The sequence below is a fragment of the Salmo trutta genome, chromosome 9 (assembly GCF_901001165.1).
Source record: "Salmo trutta chromosome 9, fSalTru1.1, whole genome shotgun sequence".
Lineage (NCBI taxonomy): Eukaryota > Metazoa > Chordata > Actinopteri > Salmoniformes > Salmonidae > Salmo > Salmo trutta.
In genome coordinates this window covers 14,603,094-14,618,760 of record NC_042965.1, presented here as the reverse complement: position 1 = coordinate 14,618,760, position 15,667 = coordinate 14,603,094, and the positions used below count along the sequence as shown (strand labels likewise).

At 44.6% G+C, this 15,667-nt stretch overlaps 1 protein-coding gene across 2 annotated transcripts in view; it reads left to right on the top strand.

Annotated features, from left to right (window-relative positions):
• LOC115199981 (eIF-2-alpha kinase activator GCN1-like) overlaps positions 1 to 15,667 on the top strand; it is a 32,781-nt gene that overhangs the window by 14,834 nt on the left and 2,280 nt on the right. For both annotated transcript variants that reach the window (XM_029762593.1, XM_029762594.1), the window contains exons 42-55: positions 343 to 460; positions 556 to 771; positions 5,440 to 5,604; positions 5,779 to 5,940; positions 6,110 to 6,202; positions 6,356 to 6,499; positions 6,687 to 6,956; positions 8,572 to 8,685; positions 8,809 to 9,039; positions 9,287 to 9,480; positions 9,629 to 9,743; positions 10,179 to 10,275; positions 10,476 to 10,624; positions 10,795 to 10,905. In XM_029762593.1, coding sequence (XP_029618453.1) covers positions 343 to 460; positions 556 to 771; positions 5,440 to 5,604; positions 5,779 to 5,940; positions 6,110 to 6,202; positions 6,356 to 6,499; positions 6,687 to 6,956; positions 8,572 to 8,685; positions 8,809 to 9,039; positions 9,287 to 9,480; positions 9,629 to 9,743; positions 10,179 to 10,275; positions 10,476 to 10,624; positions 10,795 to 10,905 — 2,179 coding nt within the window. The remainder of the gene's footprint in view (positions 1 to 342; positions 461 to 555; positions 772 to 5,439; positions 5,605 to 5,778; positions 5,941 to 6,109; positions 6,203 to 6,355; positions 6,500 to 6,686; positions 6,957 to 8,571; positions 8,686 to 8,808; positions 9,040 to 9,286; positions 9,481 to 9,628; positions 9,744 to 10,178; positions 10,276 to 10,475; positions 10,625 to 10,794; positions 10,906 to 15,667) is intronic.

The following is a 15,667-nucleotide window of genomic DNA, read 5'->3' as shown; positions in this document are numbered from 1 at the left end:
TCAATGGTAAGCCTGTCCGGTAGCTTTAATTCTCACACAGCATCCAGCCTATCTGACGCCATGTTATTTTCCTGATTTATGGCCCCAAAATGTATCTGGCTTCCATTGATTTAGTCACCCTAATTTTGACCATCCTACAAGGGTCAAAACTCCAATAAATGTTGAATAGGTTATGATAGAGACATGAGGTTTGGACCATTTGTTTTCTTAGAGGATTATCTACACTTTTTGTCAATGTGCTTTTTTTTATTGGATATTATATGCAACATTATATAGTATACTAAATAGTTTTCTTGTAACTGTAAGTCTTAACTGAACCTCCATGTTGTCTCTGGACCACAGATTCAGCTCTGTGCAGCTGCTGGGAGACCTACTGTTCCACATTTCAGGAGTCACAGGCAAGATGACCACTGAGACCGCTTCAGAGGACGATAACTTTGGCACAGCGCAGTCCAACAAGGTATTCTGACGTGATTTTCCTGTATAGATTGTTGGTTCTATAATGGTTGATATGAGAAGTAAATAATATTGACTGTATGTCCTCCTCTCCCCCAGGCTATCATCGGAGCGCTGGGTGGAGAGCGGCGTAACCGGGTCCTGTCTGGCCTCTACATGGGCCGTTCAGACACCCAGCTGGTGGTGCGACAGGCTTCCCTCCATGTGTGGAAGATTGTGGTGTCCAACACGCCCCGCACCCTCCGGGAGATCCTGCCCACCCTCTTCACTCTGCTGCTGGGCTTCCTGGCCTCCGACTGCCCCGACAAGAGAACGGTAACTCTACTGCTAGGATGTCTAGTATGTATGGAGCTGTTTCCTTATTGCTCTCACAACTATTGAATGAGAGAGATTGGCACTGCAATGGATAGCAGCCATTTTACGGGCTTCTGACCAATCCTGCTATTTTCAGTGTTTTTTTTTTTTTTGGTGCTGGAAGTACCGATGACGCGGATACTAGGCTACAGGGCTGTTTCGCTAGCACAGACTGGAATATGTTCCGGAATTCATCCAATAACATTGAGGACTTTACCATAGGGCTGTCCCCGACCCCCAAAAAATCTTGGTAGACCGAAAGTCGCCTGTTCTTTCAACCAATTGGTCGACATTTTAAAACGTGTGTTTTTCCATATATAAACACACCCTATGTGTTTTAATAAAATCAACTATATATGCATTGAGCTTGTCTGATGCTTTAAGCTCACTGTTTGACGAAATAAGAGGGAGCCAGAGATCATGATAACGAGAAGGGAAAAAAACTCAACCTGTCCCGACCATCCTCCTCCCGCTCCTACTGGCTTTCGCAGATTCTGATGTTACTTTCCGGAAGTTGCCGGTAAATAGGCCACATGAGTCGGCGGCAAGCTTTCTCATTTGGAATGCCAATTTATCTTACCAATTCTACCGATGGGGCTCCCGAGTTGCGCAGCTGTCTAAGGCACTGCATCTGTGCAAGAGGTGTCACTACAGTTCCTGGTTCGAATCCAGGCTGTATCACATCCGGCCGTGATTGGGAGTCCCATAGGGCGGCGCACAATTGGCCCAGCGTCATCCGGGTTTGGCTGAGGTAGGTCGTTATTGTAAGTACAAATTTGATCATAACTGACTTGCCAAGTTAAATAAAGGTTAAATAAAAATAAATCTGCGTGCCAGTTATGGTTTACATATGCATTTTCTTTGTTGAACAGTTCCATTTCTTTCTCTAATAACGTCTTTGTATCTCAATCATTGTCATGTGGTTAATCAACATTTTATCCAATTCTAAAAGAAAATTATATAAACCTAAAAAGTAACTTCCATTGCCAACTATGTAAAAATAGCCCATAAAGCCAACAAATGAAAACATTGCAGCCTGCAGGTAGAAAAATATCCTGATTTTAAAAATAAATATCCTATAAATCACATTGGCTGTTCATAGCCTTTCTGCAACAAACTTGAAACATTGTATCAACTATTAACAGGTCCGACCCGAAGCTCGCTGCACTAGCAAACTTGTAACATGGTGCCAGTGAGCTCAGGACAGACACAGCTGTAGGCCATTGCACAAGGGATAAGAAGTAATCAGGTTTTATGACGTTTCCACTGGATCAGAGTATGATTGTATTTTTGTACTTTTACCCCCTTTTCTCCCCAATTTTGTGATATCCAATTGGTAGTCAGTCTTGTCCCATTGCTGCAACTCCCGTACGGACTCGGGAGAGGCGAAGGTCGAGAGCCACGCATCCTCCAAAACACATGACCATACCAAGCCGCACTGCTTAACCCGGAAGCCAGCTGCACCAATGTGTCGGAGGAAACACCGTACAACTGGCAACCGAAATCAGCTTACAGACGCCCGGCTGCACAAATTGGTGGCAGAGAGCGCATTCTGGAGAGACGTGCATTGTGCTGCCAGATTCCCCTTCTTGAACTGTGCCATCCCTACAGCCTCCACAATGGATTAGTTCACTGAGATGGGCACGAGTCTTATGTGCCATAAAAAATATCTATATTTTGCTACTGTTCGACTAAAAATATCTGGGTCGAACAACATCCCATCGACCAAACAATTGACCGGTCGACTAATTAAGGTCAGCCCTACTCACAAGGCTGCCGGCCCAAACTCCATCATCAAGTTCGCTTACGACACAACAGTAGTAGGCCGGATGACCAACAACAACGAGATCAGCCTACAGGGATGAGGTAGGCACTGTGACGGCGTGGTGCCAGGTAAAAAACCTCTCTCTCAACGTTAGCAAACAAGCTGATTATGGACTTCAGGAGGAACGAGGCTGGACACACTTCCATCCTCATCGACCGGGCCGCTGTGGAGACGGTCAATAACTTCAAATTCCTCAGCGTACACATCTGAGAAGCTGAAACGGTTGAACCACACGGACATCGTGGTGAAGGCACAACAGCAACTCTTCAACCTTAGGATGCTGAAGAAATGTGGCCTGTCCCGAGGGCCCTCATAGTGTTCTACAGGAGCACCATCGAGAGCATACTGTCGGGTTGCATCACAGCCTGGTAGGCAACTCCACCGCCGCGAACCACAAGGCGCATCAGAGGGTGATGCGCTTAGCCGAACGCACCATTGGGTGCACACTGCCTGCCCTACAGGACACCTACAACACCAGGTGTCAGACAGAAAGGCCAAGAAGATCATCAGGCACCCAAGCCATGTCCTGTTCTCTCCGCTTCAATCACGCAGTACAGGAGCATCATGGCAAAAACTGGAAGACTGGCCAATAGTTTCTACCCTCAGACCATCAGGCTGCTGAATAGCCACCACTAGTTAGCTACCTGCTCCCCCCTGCTACTCCCCCTATGGACCCCCACCCCACCACACACACACCCTCAACGGTCACTTACCTTACATGGTGCTCCCACTATGGACATTTTCCCCCCACCCCCCCAACTGTCTTTTACTCTGCCACCACCCCAACGACATTCATTACTGTTGCAGTTGTTAATATGAATATTTATAGATATAATCAATACTTTTTTTATTTCACTTGATCATGCTGCTCCCCCTATGGTTATTTCCCCCCCAACCCCTAAACAGTCTTCTCTGCCTCCACCCCAATAGACAATTATTTATTAATCACTGCTACAGTTGTGTATATAGTGCTATTTATATTGTTTTTTTATTACCATTTTCATTATTTTATTTAACGAAGTCCTGTATGTTGGAGCTCAGAGCCTAAGATTTTCACTGTACCCAGCAATCACACCTTCAACCCTGTACATGTGACTATTAAACACTGAATCTGAACAACACTGAACCATGCATGAGAACAACATGTTCTCTGGTCTGCTTGTATGTTTAAAGCAGACCACCATAGTCCCTGTGCCCAAGAATGCCAAGGTAACCTGTCTAAATTACTATCGCCCCCGTAGCACTCGCATCTGTAGCCATGAAATGGTTTGAATGGCTGGTCACATCAACCAAGGACCCACTCCAATTAACATACCGTCCCAACAGATTCACAGATGACACAATCTCTATTGCACTCCACAATGCCCTTTCCCATCTGGACAACTTGAACACCAATGTGAGAATGCTGTTCATTGACTACAGCTCAGCATTCAACACCATTGTGCCCTCCAAGCTCATCACTAAGCTCAGGACCCTGGGACTGAACACCTCTGCAACTGGGTCCTGGACATCCTGATGGGCCGCCCCCAGATGGTGAGGGTAGGCAACAACACATCTGCCACACTGACCCTCAATACAGGGGACCCTCAGGGGTGCGTGCTTAGTCCCTTTCTGTACTCCCTGTTCACCCACGACTGTGTGGCCGTGCACGACTCCAACATAATCATTACGTTTGCTGACAACACAACGGTGGTAGGCCTGATCAACGACGATGAAACTGAGACCTTATAGTGTGGTACAAGGACAACCTCTCCCTCAACGTCAGAAAGACAAAGGAGCTGATCATGGACTAAAGGAAACGGAAGGGCAGAGCACACCACCATTCAGATCGACGGGGCTGTAGTGGAGTGGTTCGAGAGCTTCAAATTCCTCTGTGTCCATATCACTAAGGATCTATCATGGTTCGCACACACCAACACAGTCGTTAAAAGAGCACGACAACGCCTCTTCCCCCTCAGCAGGGTGAAAAGATTTGGCATGGGCCCTCATCCTCAAATTCTACAGCTGCGCCATTGAGAGCATCTTGACTGGCTGCATCACCGCTTGGTATGGCAACTGCTTGGCATCCAACAGCAAAGCGCTACAGAGGTTAGTGCGTTCGGCCTAGTGCATCACTGGGACGGAGCTCCCTGCCATCCAGGAGCTTTATACCAGGCGGTGTCAGAGGAAGACCCTAAGAATTATCAGACTCGCACCACCCAGGTCATAGACCGTGCTCTCAGCTACCGCTTGGCAAGCGGCCCCAATGCACCAAGTCGGGAACCAACAGGACCCTGAACAGTTTCTAGCCATAAGATTGCTAAATAGTTAGTGCAAAATGGGTCAATGGTTAACTATTTAACTAACTTTTTTGACTCATAACATATGCTCCTGCTACTGGTTATTATCTGTCACTTTATTCCTAGTTATATGTACATATCTACCTCGTTTATCTCGTACCGCTGCACATCAACTCGGTACTGGTACCCCGTATATAAAGCCAAGTTATCGTTACTCATTGTGTATTTATTACGTGTTTCACTTTTCTATTATTTCTCTCTGCATGATTGGGAAGGGCCGTAAGTAAGCATTTCACTGTTAGTCTACACCTTATTACGAATGATGTGATGAATACAATTTGATTTGATCCCCTTTGTCTATCTCTCTTTTGTCATGTACATTAGTCACACTAAGACAATTCAGTATTCTGTTATTACTGAATTATAGTATTCTACACTTTTGTCTGAATTTGAGTGTTTGGATTCTGTGTTCTCTCCTGCTTCTGATCCCTGGGTTACTGAATGTGGTTTCTCTGTGTGTTCTAGATTGCTGCAAGGACACTTGGAGACCTGGTCCGTAAGCTGGGAGAGAAGATCCTCCCAGAGATCATTCCTATCCTGGAGGAGGGTCTGCGCTCAGATAAGAGTGATGAGAGGCAGGGCGTGTGCATCGGTCTGAGTGAGATCATGAAGTCCACCAGCAGGGATGCGGTCAGTACCTCAACACATACCTGGCCACTTTTTTATTAATTCATTATTTAACCTGGAAGTCCCTTGAGATGAGTATACAGTTTGAGGAAACCTTTTTAAACGTCTTATACATAGCAGGGTTGTGACGTGATCCCATGGTAGAGAAGCAAGGTCACAATGCGTGTATGTTTCCAGGTGCTGATATTCTCTGAGTCCCTGGTCCCCACGGTGAGGAAGGCTCTGTGTGACCCCCTGGAGGAGGTACGAGAGGCTGCAGCCAAAACCTTTGAGCAGCTCCACGCCACCATCGGTCACCAGGCCCTGGACGACATCCTGCCTGCCCTGCTCAAACAGTTGGTGAGACACACACTCGCATACAAACACACACACGAATCCACTTTACCGCTAACATTCCTCTGTATCCACACATTTTGTTCAGTAATACTCACTCCCCTGTCCCTCTGGAGAGGACAGAGGACCCACCATGGAACAGAATATAGAGTGATGTTAATGTTTCTGTGTGCAGGATGATGAGGAGACTGCGGAGTTTGCTCTAGACGGTCTGAAACAGGTGATGGCAGTGAAGAGTCGCTCTGTGCTGCCCTACCTGGTGCCGAAGGTGAGCTGTCCAAACATACACCTCTGACAATGGTTCATCTCAATAATAATTGTATTGGATTATATACCACTTTTCCTGATGCTTAAATGTTTTTAAAGTATTTTATAGTTTGAGTGTAGTTCTGTGTATGAATGCTCTCCTCTCCCCTGTCAGCTCACTGCTCCTCCAGTGAACACCCGCGTGCTGGCCTTCCTATCTGCCGTGGCTGGAGACGCTCTGACGCGCCACCTGGGGGTCATCCTGCCCGCCCTCTACTCCTCTCTGAAAGACAAGCTGGGAACAGAGGAGGGACAGCAGGTAACTACAGCATTCTTGATTACAAGATGGTTATAAAGCAGTTCCAAGTGCAGGGGCACTACTTTAACTGGCCGTGGTCTTAACAGTCGTCTTGGGATAATATTACAGTGGTTGTTAGTGGGCGGTTGTGGTCAGTAGATGATGGGTATGTCCCCAGTTTATATTACCCCCCGCGCCTCTCCTTCAGGAGCTGGCCAGCTGCCAGGCAGTGATCCTGTCTGTGGAAGATGAGGTGGGTCAGCGTATCATCATCGAGGACTTGCTAGAGGCCACCAGGTCACCGGATGCCGGTCTCAGACAGGCCGCCGCCACCATCCTCAACGGATACTTCTCCCGCACCCGCCTGGATTACAGCGCCCACACACGCAACCTCCTGTCAGGCCTCATCCGCCTGCTCAACGACTCCAACCCTGAGGTCCTGGTGCAGAGCTGGGACGCCATCAACTCCATCACCAAGGTTAGCAGTTGGCACCAAGAGCATTACAGGAACTGGGAATGGGTTTGACCGGGTTTACTGAAGTCATACAGTTGTGTTGTGGATCATTATGCAGCGTTGATTTCATAGGTAACCAGAGTACCTAGTGGCTATTGGTTAACTAACATAGTACAGTGGCAAGAAAAAGTATGTGAACCCTTTAGAATCACCTGGATTTCTGCATAAATTGGTCATAAAATTTGATCTGATCTTCATCTAAGTCACAACAATAGACAAACACAGTCTGCTTAAACTAATAACACACAAACAATTATACGTTTTCATGTCTTTATTGAACACACCGTATAAACATTCACAGTGCAGGGTGGGAAAAGTATGTGAACCCTTGGATGTAATAACTAGTGGACCCTCCTTTGTCAGCAATAACCTCAACCAAACGTTTTCTGTAGGGATGAGGTCAGGACTCTGACTGGGCCACTCCAGAAAGCATATTTTCTTCTGTTGAAGCCATTCTGTTGTTGATTTACTTCTGTGTTTTGGGTCGTTGTCCTGTTGCATCACCCAACTTCTGTTGAGCTTCAATTGGCGGACAGATAGCCTTACATTCTCCTACATAATGTCTTGAAAAACTTGAATTCATTTTTCTGTTGATGATAGCAAGCTGTCCAGGCCCTGAGGCAGCAAAGCAGCCCCAAACCATGATGCTCCCTCCACCATAGTTTACATTTGGGATGAGGTTTTGATGTTGGTGTGCTGTGCCTTTTTTTTCTCCACACATAGTTTTGTGTGTTTCTTCCAAACAACACAACTTTGTGTCATGTATACACAGAATATTTTGCCAGTGGTGCTGTGGAACACCCAGGTGCTCTTTTGCGTACTTCAGACGTGCAGCAATGTTTTTTTTGGACAGCAGTGGGTTCTTCCGTGGTGTCTTCCCATTAACACCATTCTTGTTTAGTGTTTTACGTGTTGTAGATTTCTGTAAGTCTTTAGCTGACACTAAGATTCTTCTTAACCTCATTGAGCATTCTGTGCTGTGCTCTTGCAGTCATCTTTGCAGGACGGCCACTCCTAGGGAGAGTAGCAACAGTGCTGAACTTTCTCCATTTATAGACAATTTGTCTTACCGTGGACTGATGAACATCAAGGCTTTTAGAGATACTTTTGTAACCCTTTCCAGCTTTATGCAAGTCAACAATTCTGAGATCTCTTTTGTTCAAGGCATGGTTCACATCAGGCAATGCTTCTTGTGAAATGCAAACTCAAATTTTGTGAGTGTTTTTATAGGGCTGGGCAGCTCTAACCAACATCTCCAATCTTGTCTCATTGATTGGACTCCAGGTTCACTGACTCCTGACTCCAATTATCTTTGAGAAGTCATTAGCCTAGGGGTTCACATACTTTTCCCAACCTACACTGTGAATGTATAAATTATGTATTCAATATAGACATAACATTTGTGTTATTAGTTTAAGCACACTGTGATTGTCCATTGTTGTGACTTGGATCAAGATCAGATCGAAAATTATGACAAATGTATGCAGAAATCAAGGTAATTCCAAAGGGTTCACATACTTTTTCTTGCCACTGTATGTAACGATGTGAGGTAATGTTAAACTGTAGTTTGTTTTTGTAGAAACTAGACGCTGGCAGCCAGCTGGCTCTGATTGACGACCTGCACAGAGACATCCGGTCAGTGGCAGTAGACGTCAAGGGTCAGCACCTGCCTGGGTTCTGTCTTCCCAAAAAGGTAGGCCTCTCTCCTCTTGACATGTACAGTCACATCCTCAAGCTGACTAGTTTTGATGTCTTTTTTGGCTCTCTCCTCTCCTCTAATTCTCTCTTCTTCTCCTCCTCTTTCCCTCTTCCCCAGGGTGTGACCTGCATCCTGCCAGTGTTGAGGGAAGGAGTGTTGACAGGCAGTCCTGAGCAGAAAGAGGAGGCGGCCAAAGCGCTGGGAGGAGTCATCAAGCTGACCTCCTCTGAGGCTCTCCGACCGTCTGTGGTCAACATCACTGGACCGCTCATCCGTATCCTGGGAGACCGCTTTGCCTGGAGCGTGAAGACCTCTCTACTAGAGACACTCACCCTGCTGCTGGCCAAGGTCAGTGTCTGCTGCTGATTCTGAGGTTAAAGGTTTCGTTTGGTAAGCACAACATGGGAGACAGGAAAAACATTTTGAAATGTGGTTAATACATGAAATAATCCAAAAATACGATTTTTCTTTTCTTTTTTCTGAACGTTTTCCCATTTTGTGCCTACTAAACACAATCCTGTTGTTTCCTCCCTGCTGGAAGAATGGTTGGTATCTTGCTCTGGTCCTGACCCTGTTGCTCTGCCCCTGTCTCCAGGTAGGCATAGCCCTGAAGCCCTTCCTGCCCCAGCTCCAGACCACCTTCCTGAAGGCTCTGCAGGACTCCAGCCGGGCGGTCAGGCTGAAGGCTGCTGAGGCCCTGGGCCAGCTGGTCTCCATCCACAGCAAGGTGGACCCCCTATTTACAGAGCAGCTCTCTGCCATCCACAATGCTGAGGACTCAGGAGTCAGGTATGCAAAACCAGGGAATTCTGGGAAACTGAGAAACACAATGTGAAGAGTAGTGATCAGTTCCATATAGGATTCCTCTCATTTAGGATTTTTGGGGGGATTGATTAGATTCAATCAATCAGCGTAGTGTTTTGCTCCCTTTTTTCAGGGAGACCATGCTACAAGCCTTACGATTCGTCATCCAGGGAGCAGGGTCAAAGGTTGACCCAGCCATCAGGAAAAACATCACCACCACATTGCTGAGTATGCTGGGTCATGATGAGGTATGTTTACGAGCAGATACACTGACAAAAGCATGTATGAATGCAACAGATGTTTTTAAGGCGGTCTACTGATATCCCCCCTCTCTCTCAATGGTAATTGCTAGAATTGAGTATAAAACTATTTCAGTTTGATCTTGCTAGCTAAATATATCGTAGACCTGCAATACTGAACCTGGCATAAGCATTTCGCTACACCCGCAATAACATCTGCTAAACACGTGTATGTGACCAATAAGATTTGATAAGGACATATTCAGCTCCATGTTTCAATGAAAGGATCTTTCAGAGTGCAATGTTTCGTTTTACGTCTGATCAAACTAGACTTCCGTCAGTCAAGGCAGGATGTGGCTTAATGAAAGGGGTTTTAGGCCTCTTTATCAGCCAGTGTGTATGAAAGCCTTATATAGAATAATTTAGTTCCAACTTTGTGTGTAGGATGCTACACGCATGTCCTCAGCAGGTTGCTTAGGAGAGCTGTGTGCCTTCCTGTCTGAAGAGGATCTGAGGAGTGTGTTGCTCCAGCATGTCCTGGGTAAGAATTTACACCGTCACACCATACTCTTCGCCCACGCCCAACCCTTTATATAGCACAAACATTCACACTTATGATAAAAGGTATTCACACATTGAATTAACACTTTATAATTTCTAACACTTAACTCTTGACTATCAAGACTATAATGTAGTAAGGAAAGACTTCTGTTTAATCTATGAAAAATGTTCTTCACCTAGCTGACATATCAGGCGTGGACTGGATGGTGCGTCATGGTCGCAGTATGACTCTGGCCATCGCAGTCAAGTCTGCCCCTGAGCAGCTGTGTGTGGAGGAGTACAGTTCAACCTTGACTGAGGCCATCCTGGCCAGTGCCACCGCAGACAGGGTAGGAACTTCATACATCTGGTCAGATCTAAGTGGATACCGCTCCCTTTAGTTTACTCATTCTGTTCACCCAGACCGTGGAAGGATTGGCTTGTCAAGCACTCTTTCCTTTGCCAAACCATACCTCTTTCTCCTCTCTGACTGAACACTGTGTACTGTCGTCTCCTCCAGATCCCCATAGCCACCAGTGGGATCAGAGCCATGGGCTACCTGATGAGACATCATCTCAGAACCGAGGGAGCAAGTGGCTCATCACAGCGCATCATCACACAGTTTGTCAAGGTGAGGCAGGGGGGTACTTTCTCAGGAGGAATCTGTTACGTCACTTTTTCTCCCCCCCATTTACAAAATGAATGTTTCTCAAATCAAGCACTGAAGTGGGTATATTGTTAACCTCTTAAATGTAATGGCAAAATGTAGATTTCCGCCTAAATAGACATACCCAAAAGTAACTGCAATTCATGTGTAATTACATGATTCTGACATGCAAACACTTGGTATATTTGGAAAGAAGGCATCTGGGAGATTATGAGGAAATGATCAGAAGATAGGAGTTATCGTTCAGAAACACAATATCAAGCACACACTAACTTTTTAGTTATTTTGAAAGTGATCTTTCATTGACAAGCTATAAGTGAATTATTGATTCCCAGAGCTGGAAACACATCAGATGGCTTCCACAACATGTGAACAATATCAGAGAAAGAAAAAGGGATTGATAGACCTAACAACTAGAAATGGGCAGATGTTTTAGTAAGTGGTGTCAGGTGAGGTCACGTGACGTTTCCAAGTGTATCTAAACCTCTCCAAAGTGGCATATGTCTGTAAATTAGGTAATTCCAGTGTTATTACATATTTGCAATCCCTAAATGCTATTTGTTCTGTATAAAAACACCATTTCTACCATATCAACCTCACTCAAGCATTGTGGTGTTATAGGGTATCCAGGGTACATTCAAGTGTCCTTTCAACCTCTCCAAAGTGTCCAAATGTGGAAATTGCACTATTTTTGCACACTGGATGTACCTAAAAGCTATTGTTCACTATAACTACATTTCTACAACACCAACCTCTCTCGAACATTGTGGTGGTGTCGTGGTTCTTACATGGGATATCCAAGTGTTTTTTCAACCTCTCCAAAGTGCCTGAACGTTTAGCCTAGGCATATCCAATGTATTGGTCCCACATACAAATTAACTGTTTACAAAACAATATAAAAGCAACAGATATACAGTACAAGTAAAAAGTTTAGCACACATGCTCATTCAATGGTTTTTCTTTATTTTGACTATTGTAGAATAATAGTGAAGACATCAAAACTATGAAATAACACATGGAATCATGTAGAAACCAAAAAGGTGTTAAAAGAATCTGAAATATATTTTGATTTGTTTAAGTAGCCACCCTTTGCCTTGACAGCTTTGCACACTCTTGGATTTCTCTCAACCAGCTTCACCTGGAATGCTTTTCCAACAGACTTGAAAGAGTTCCCACATATGCTGAGCACTTGTTGGCTGCTTTTCCTTCACTCTGCGGTCCAACTCATCCCAAACCATCGCAATTGGGTTGAGGTCTGGTGATTGTGGAGACCAGGTCATCTGATGCAGCACTCATCACGCTCCTTCTTGGTCAAATAGCCCTTACACAGCCTGGAGATGTTGGGTCATTGTCCTGTTGAGAAAGAAATGATAGTCCCACTAAGCGCAAACCAGATGGGATGGCGTATCGCTGCAGAATGCTGTGGTAGCCATGCTGGTTAAGTGTTCCTTGAATTCTAAATATAATCACAGTGTCACCAGCAAAGCACCATCACCTCCGTGCTTCACAGTGGGAACCACACATGCCGAGATCATCCCTTCACCTACTCTGCATCTCACAAAGACACAGCGGTTGGAACCAAAAATCTCAAATTTGGACTCATCAAACCGAAGGACAGATTTCCACCGTTCTGATGTCCATTACTTGTTTGTTGGCCCAAGCAAGTCTCTTCTTCTTATTGGTGTCCTTTGGTAGTGGTTTCTTTGCAGCAATTTGACCATGAAGGCCTGATTCACGCAGTCTCCTCCTCGATTATATTGAGATGTGTCTGTTACTTGAACTCTGAAGCATTTTATTTGGGATGCAATTTCTGTGGCTGGTAACTCCAATGAACTTCTCTCCAGCAGAGGTAATTCTGGGTCTTCCTTTCCTGTGGCGGTCCTCATGAGAGCCAGTTTCATTATAGCGCTTGATGGTTTTTGCGACTGCACTTGAAGAAACTTTCAAAGTTCTTGACATTTTCCGGATTGACTGACCTTCATGTCTTAAAGTAATGAGTCAATCACCACCTTCCATAGACACCTGAAACCCCACCTCTTTATGGAATACCTGGGATAGGATATAGTAATCCTTCTAACCCCCCCCCCCCAAAAAAAAGATATAGATGTACTATTGTAAAGTGGTTGTTCCACTGGATATCATAAGGTGAATGCACCAATTTGTAAGTCGCTCTGGAGAAGAGCGTCTGCTAAATGACGTAAATGTAAATGATGGACTTTCGTTTCCCTGCTTATTTGAGCTGTTCTTTCCATAATATGGACTTGGTCTTTTACCAAATAGGGCCATCTTCTGTATACCACCCCAACCTTATCACAACACAACTGATTGATTGGCTCAAACGCATTAAAAATGAAAGAAATTCCACATTCACTTTTAACAAGGCACACCTGTTAATTGAAATGCATTCCAGGTGACTACCTCATGAAGCTGGTTGAGAGAATGCCACGAGTGTGCAAAGCTGTCAAGGCAAAGGGTAGCTACTTTGAAGAATCTCAAATATAAAATATATTTTGATTTAACACTTTTTTGGTTACTACATGATTCCATGTGTTGTTTCATAGTTTTGATGTCTTCACTATTATAGTACAAATGAAGAAAAACCCTGGAATGAGTAGGTGTGTCCAAACTTTTGACTGGTGCTGTACATAAGACATTTTTAAAATATTTTTTATCAAATACACTTGTCCTTCACTAAGAAAGGTGCAAAAATAGAAATAAGCTGAACTATTTACAAATGGCTTTCGTGTTAGTTTTACATCCCAGGTGTAGATGATTAGATTTCACTTTCACCGTAGCTTATGCATGTCGTTTTTATTTGATTTATTTCACCTTTATTTAACCAGGTAGGCCAGTTGAGAACAAGTTCTCATTTACAACTGCGACCTGGCCAAGATAAAGCAAAGCAGTGCGACACAAACAGAGTTTCACATGGGATAAACAGACGTACAATCAATAACACAATAGAAAAATCTATATACAGTGTGTGCAAATGTAAGATTAGGGAGGTATAAATAAATAATAAATAAGTTGTGATTAGTCTTTGAAGCAGTCCCTCTCTGCCAGGAAACAAAAAGCAAACTGGCCTTTCGGACAGAAGATGTGGCATTTCACCCTTTTTTCCCCTTGACTATTTTGTGTAATGCTTGCAGTTCATCCTTTTGTCTCTTGGTATGTGTGTTGGATAGTGGCGCTCACCTTGAGTGGGGTGTCTTGTGATGGTTGTGAGGTTGCTTTGGGCCCCCAATTCAGCCATTTCCAACAACAGCTGCTCTCAGAAGGCCAACTAGGAGGGGTTTGACTTTTTGCTTTGGCCATCTACTTGTAGAGAGTGAAAGCATTTACTGTAACAATGTCCATAAAGTGGTAAAAAAAAAGATTATACCACTTCCCGGTCTTGTGGAGTACCTGGTAGTATCCTATCAGAGCATCAGATAGGATGACACATCCCTCCATGCTGGCATTGTAGTTCTTCTTCTTCCCTTTTCACCCTCCTTGAGACATGGTTGTTATTGAATGCCTTATGCTGTGTGGGGAGCATGGTTACTTCCCTAGTGTCCTTCCATTTCACAAAAAGCAGCTTGTTAGTCCTGATCCAACCTATGGTCCCCCTCCGCTGTCTTTGTCATGTCGTTTACCTTGGTTTTGGGGAAACCGATTCTGTTAGGACAAATGGTGCCACAAGCCCCTATTTTCTTTTTCAAGAGGTCTATGAAAAGTGGATGTAGAACCATCAGACGGGTGATTGACATGGCTGAGGGGAGGTAGGGGGGGCACTTGCTGGGGAAGGGTTGCTCTCAAACCCCATCAAAATCATCTGCATCCTCCACTTTGAATTACAGTTGACTAAATTTACTAAATGACGTTACTGTAAAGTAAAAACACCAGTGACTCACAAACTGTAACACTTAAGAGAGGAAGGCAGAGGTGTCAACCACAAATGAACAATGGTCTTGAGAGTGCAGTGGCCTCAAGTTACAAGATGGCACTTAGAACAGTGAACTAATATGAAACATAGACAATAACTACTTTGGAATTATATAACATTGAAATGACTTGTTATGTAGGCCTATGTAAACTAAATCCAAAGCACAAAAAGCAGGCAACTTATAAACAATTAAATGCATATAGTGAATTAGCTGTATAAAGTAGAGGTCGACCGACTAATCAGCATTTCAAGTTTTCATAACAATCGGTAATCAGCATTTTTGGACGCCGATTACATTGCACTCCACGAGGAGACTGCGTGGCAGGCTGACTACCTGTTATGCGAGTGCAGCAAGAAGCCAAGGTAAGTTGTGGCACCATTTGTCCTAACAGAATCGGTTTCCCCAAAACCAAGGTAAACGACATGACAAAGACAGCGGAGGGGGACCATAAGTTGGATCAGGACTAACAAGCTGCTTTTTGTGAAATGGAAGGACACTAGGGAAGTAACCATGCTCACCACACAGCATAAGGCATTCAATAACAACCATGTCTCAAGGAGGATGAAAAGGGAAGAAGAAGAACTACAATGCCAGCATGGAGGGATGTGTCATCCTATCTGATGCTCTGATAGGATACTACCAGGTACTCCACAAGACCGGGAAGTGGTATAATCTTTTTTTTTACCACTTTATGGACATTGTTACAGTAAATGCTTTCACTCTACAAGTAGATGGCCAAAGCAAAAAGTCAAACCCCTCTCTCCTAGTTGGCCTTCTGAGAGCAGCTGGTGTGTTGGAAA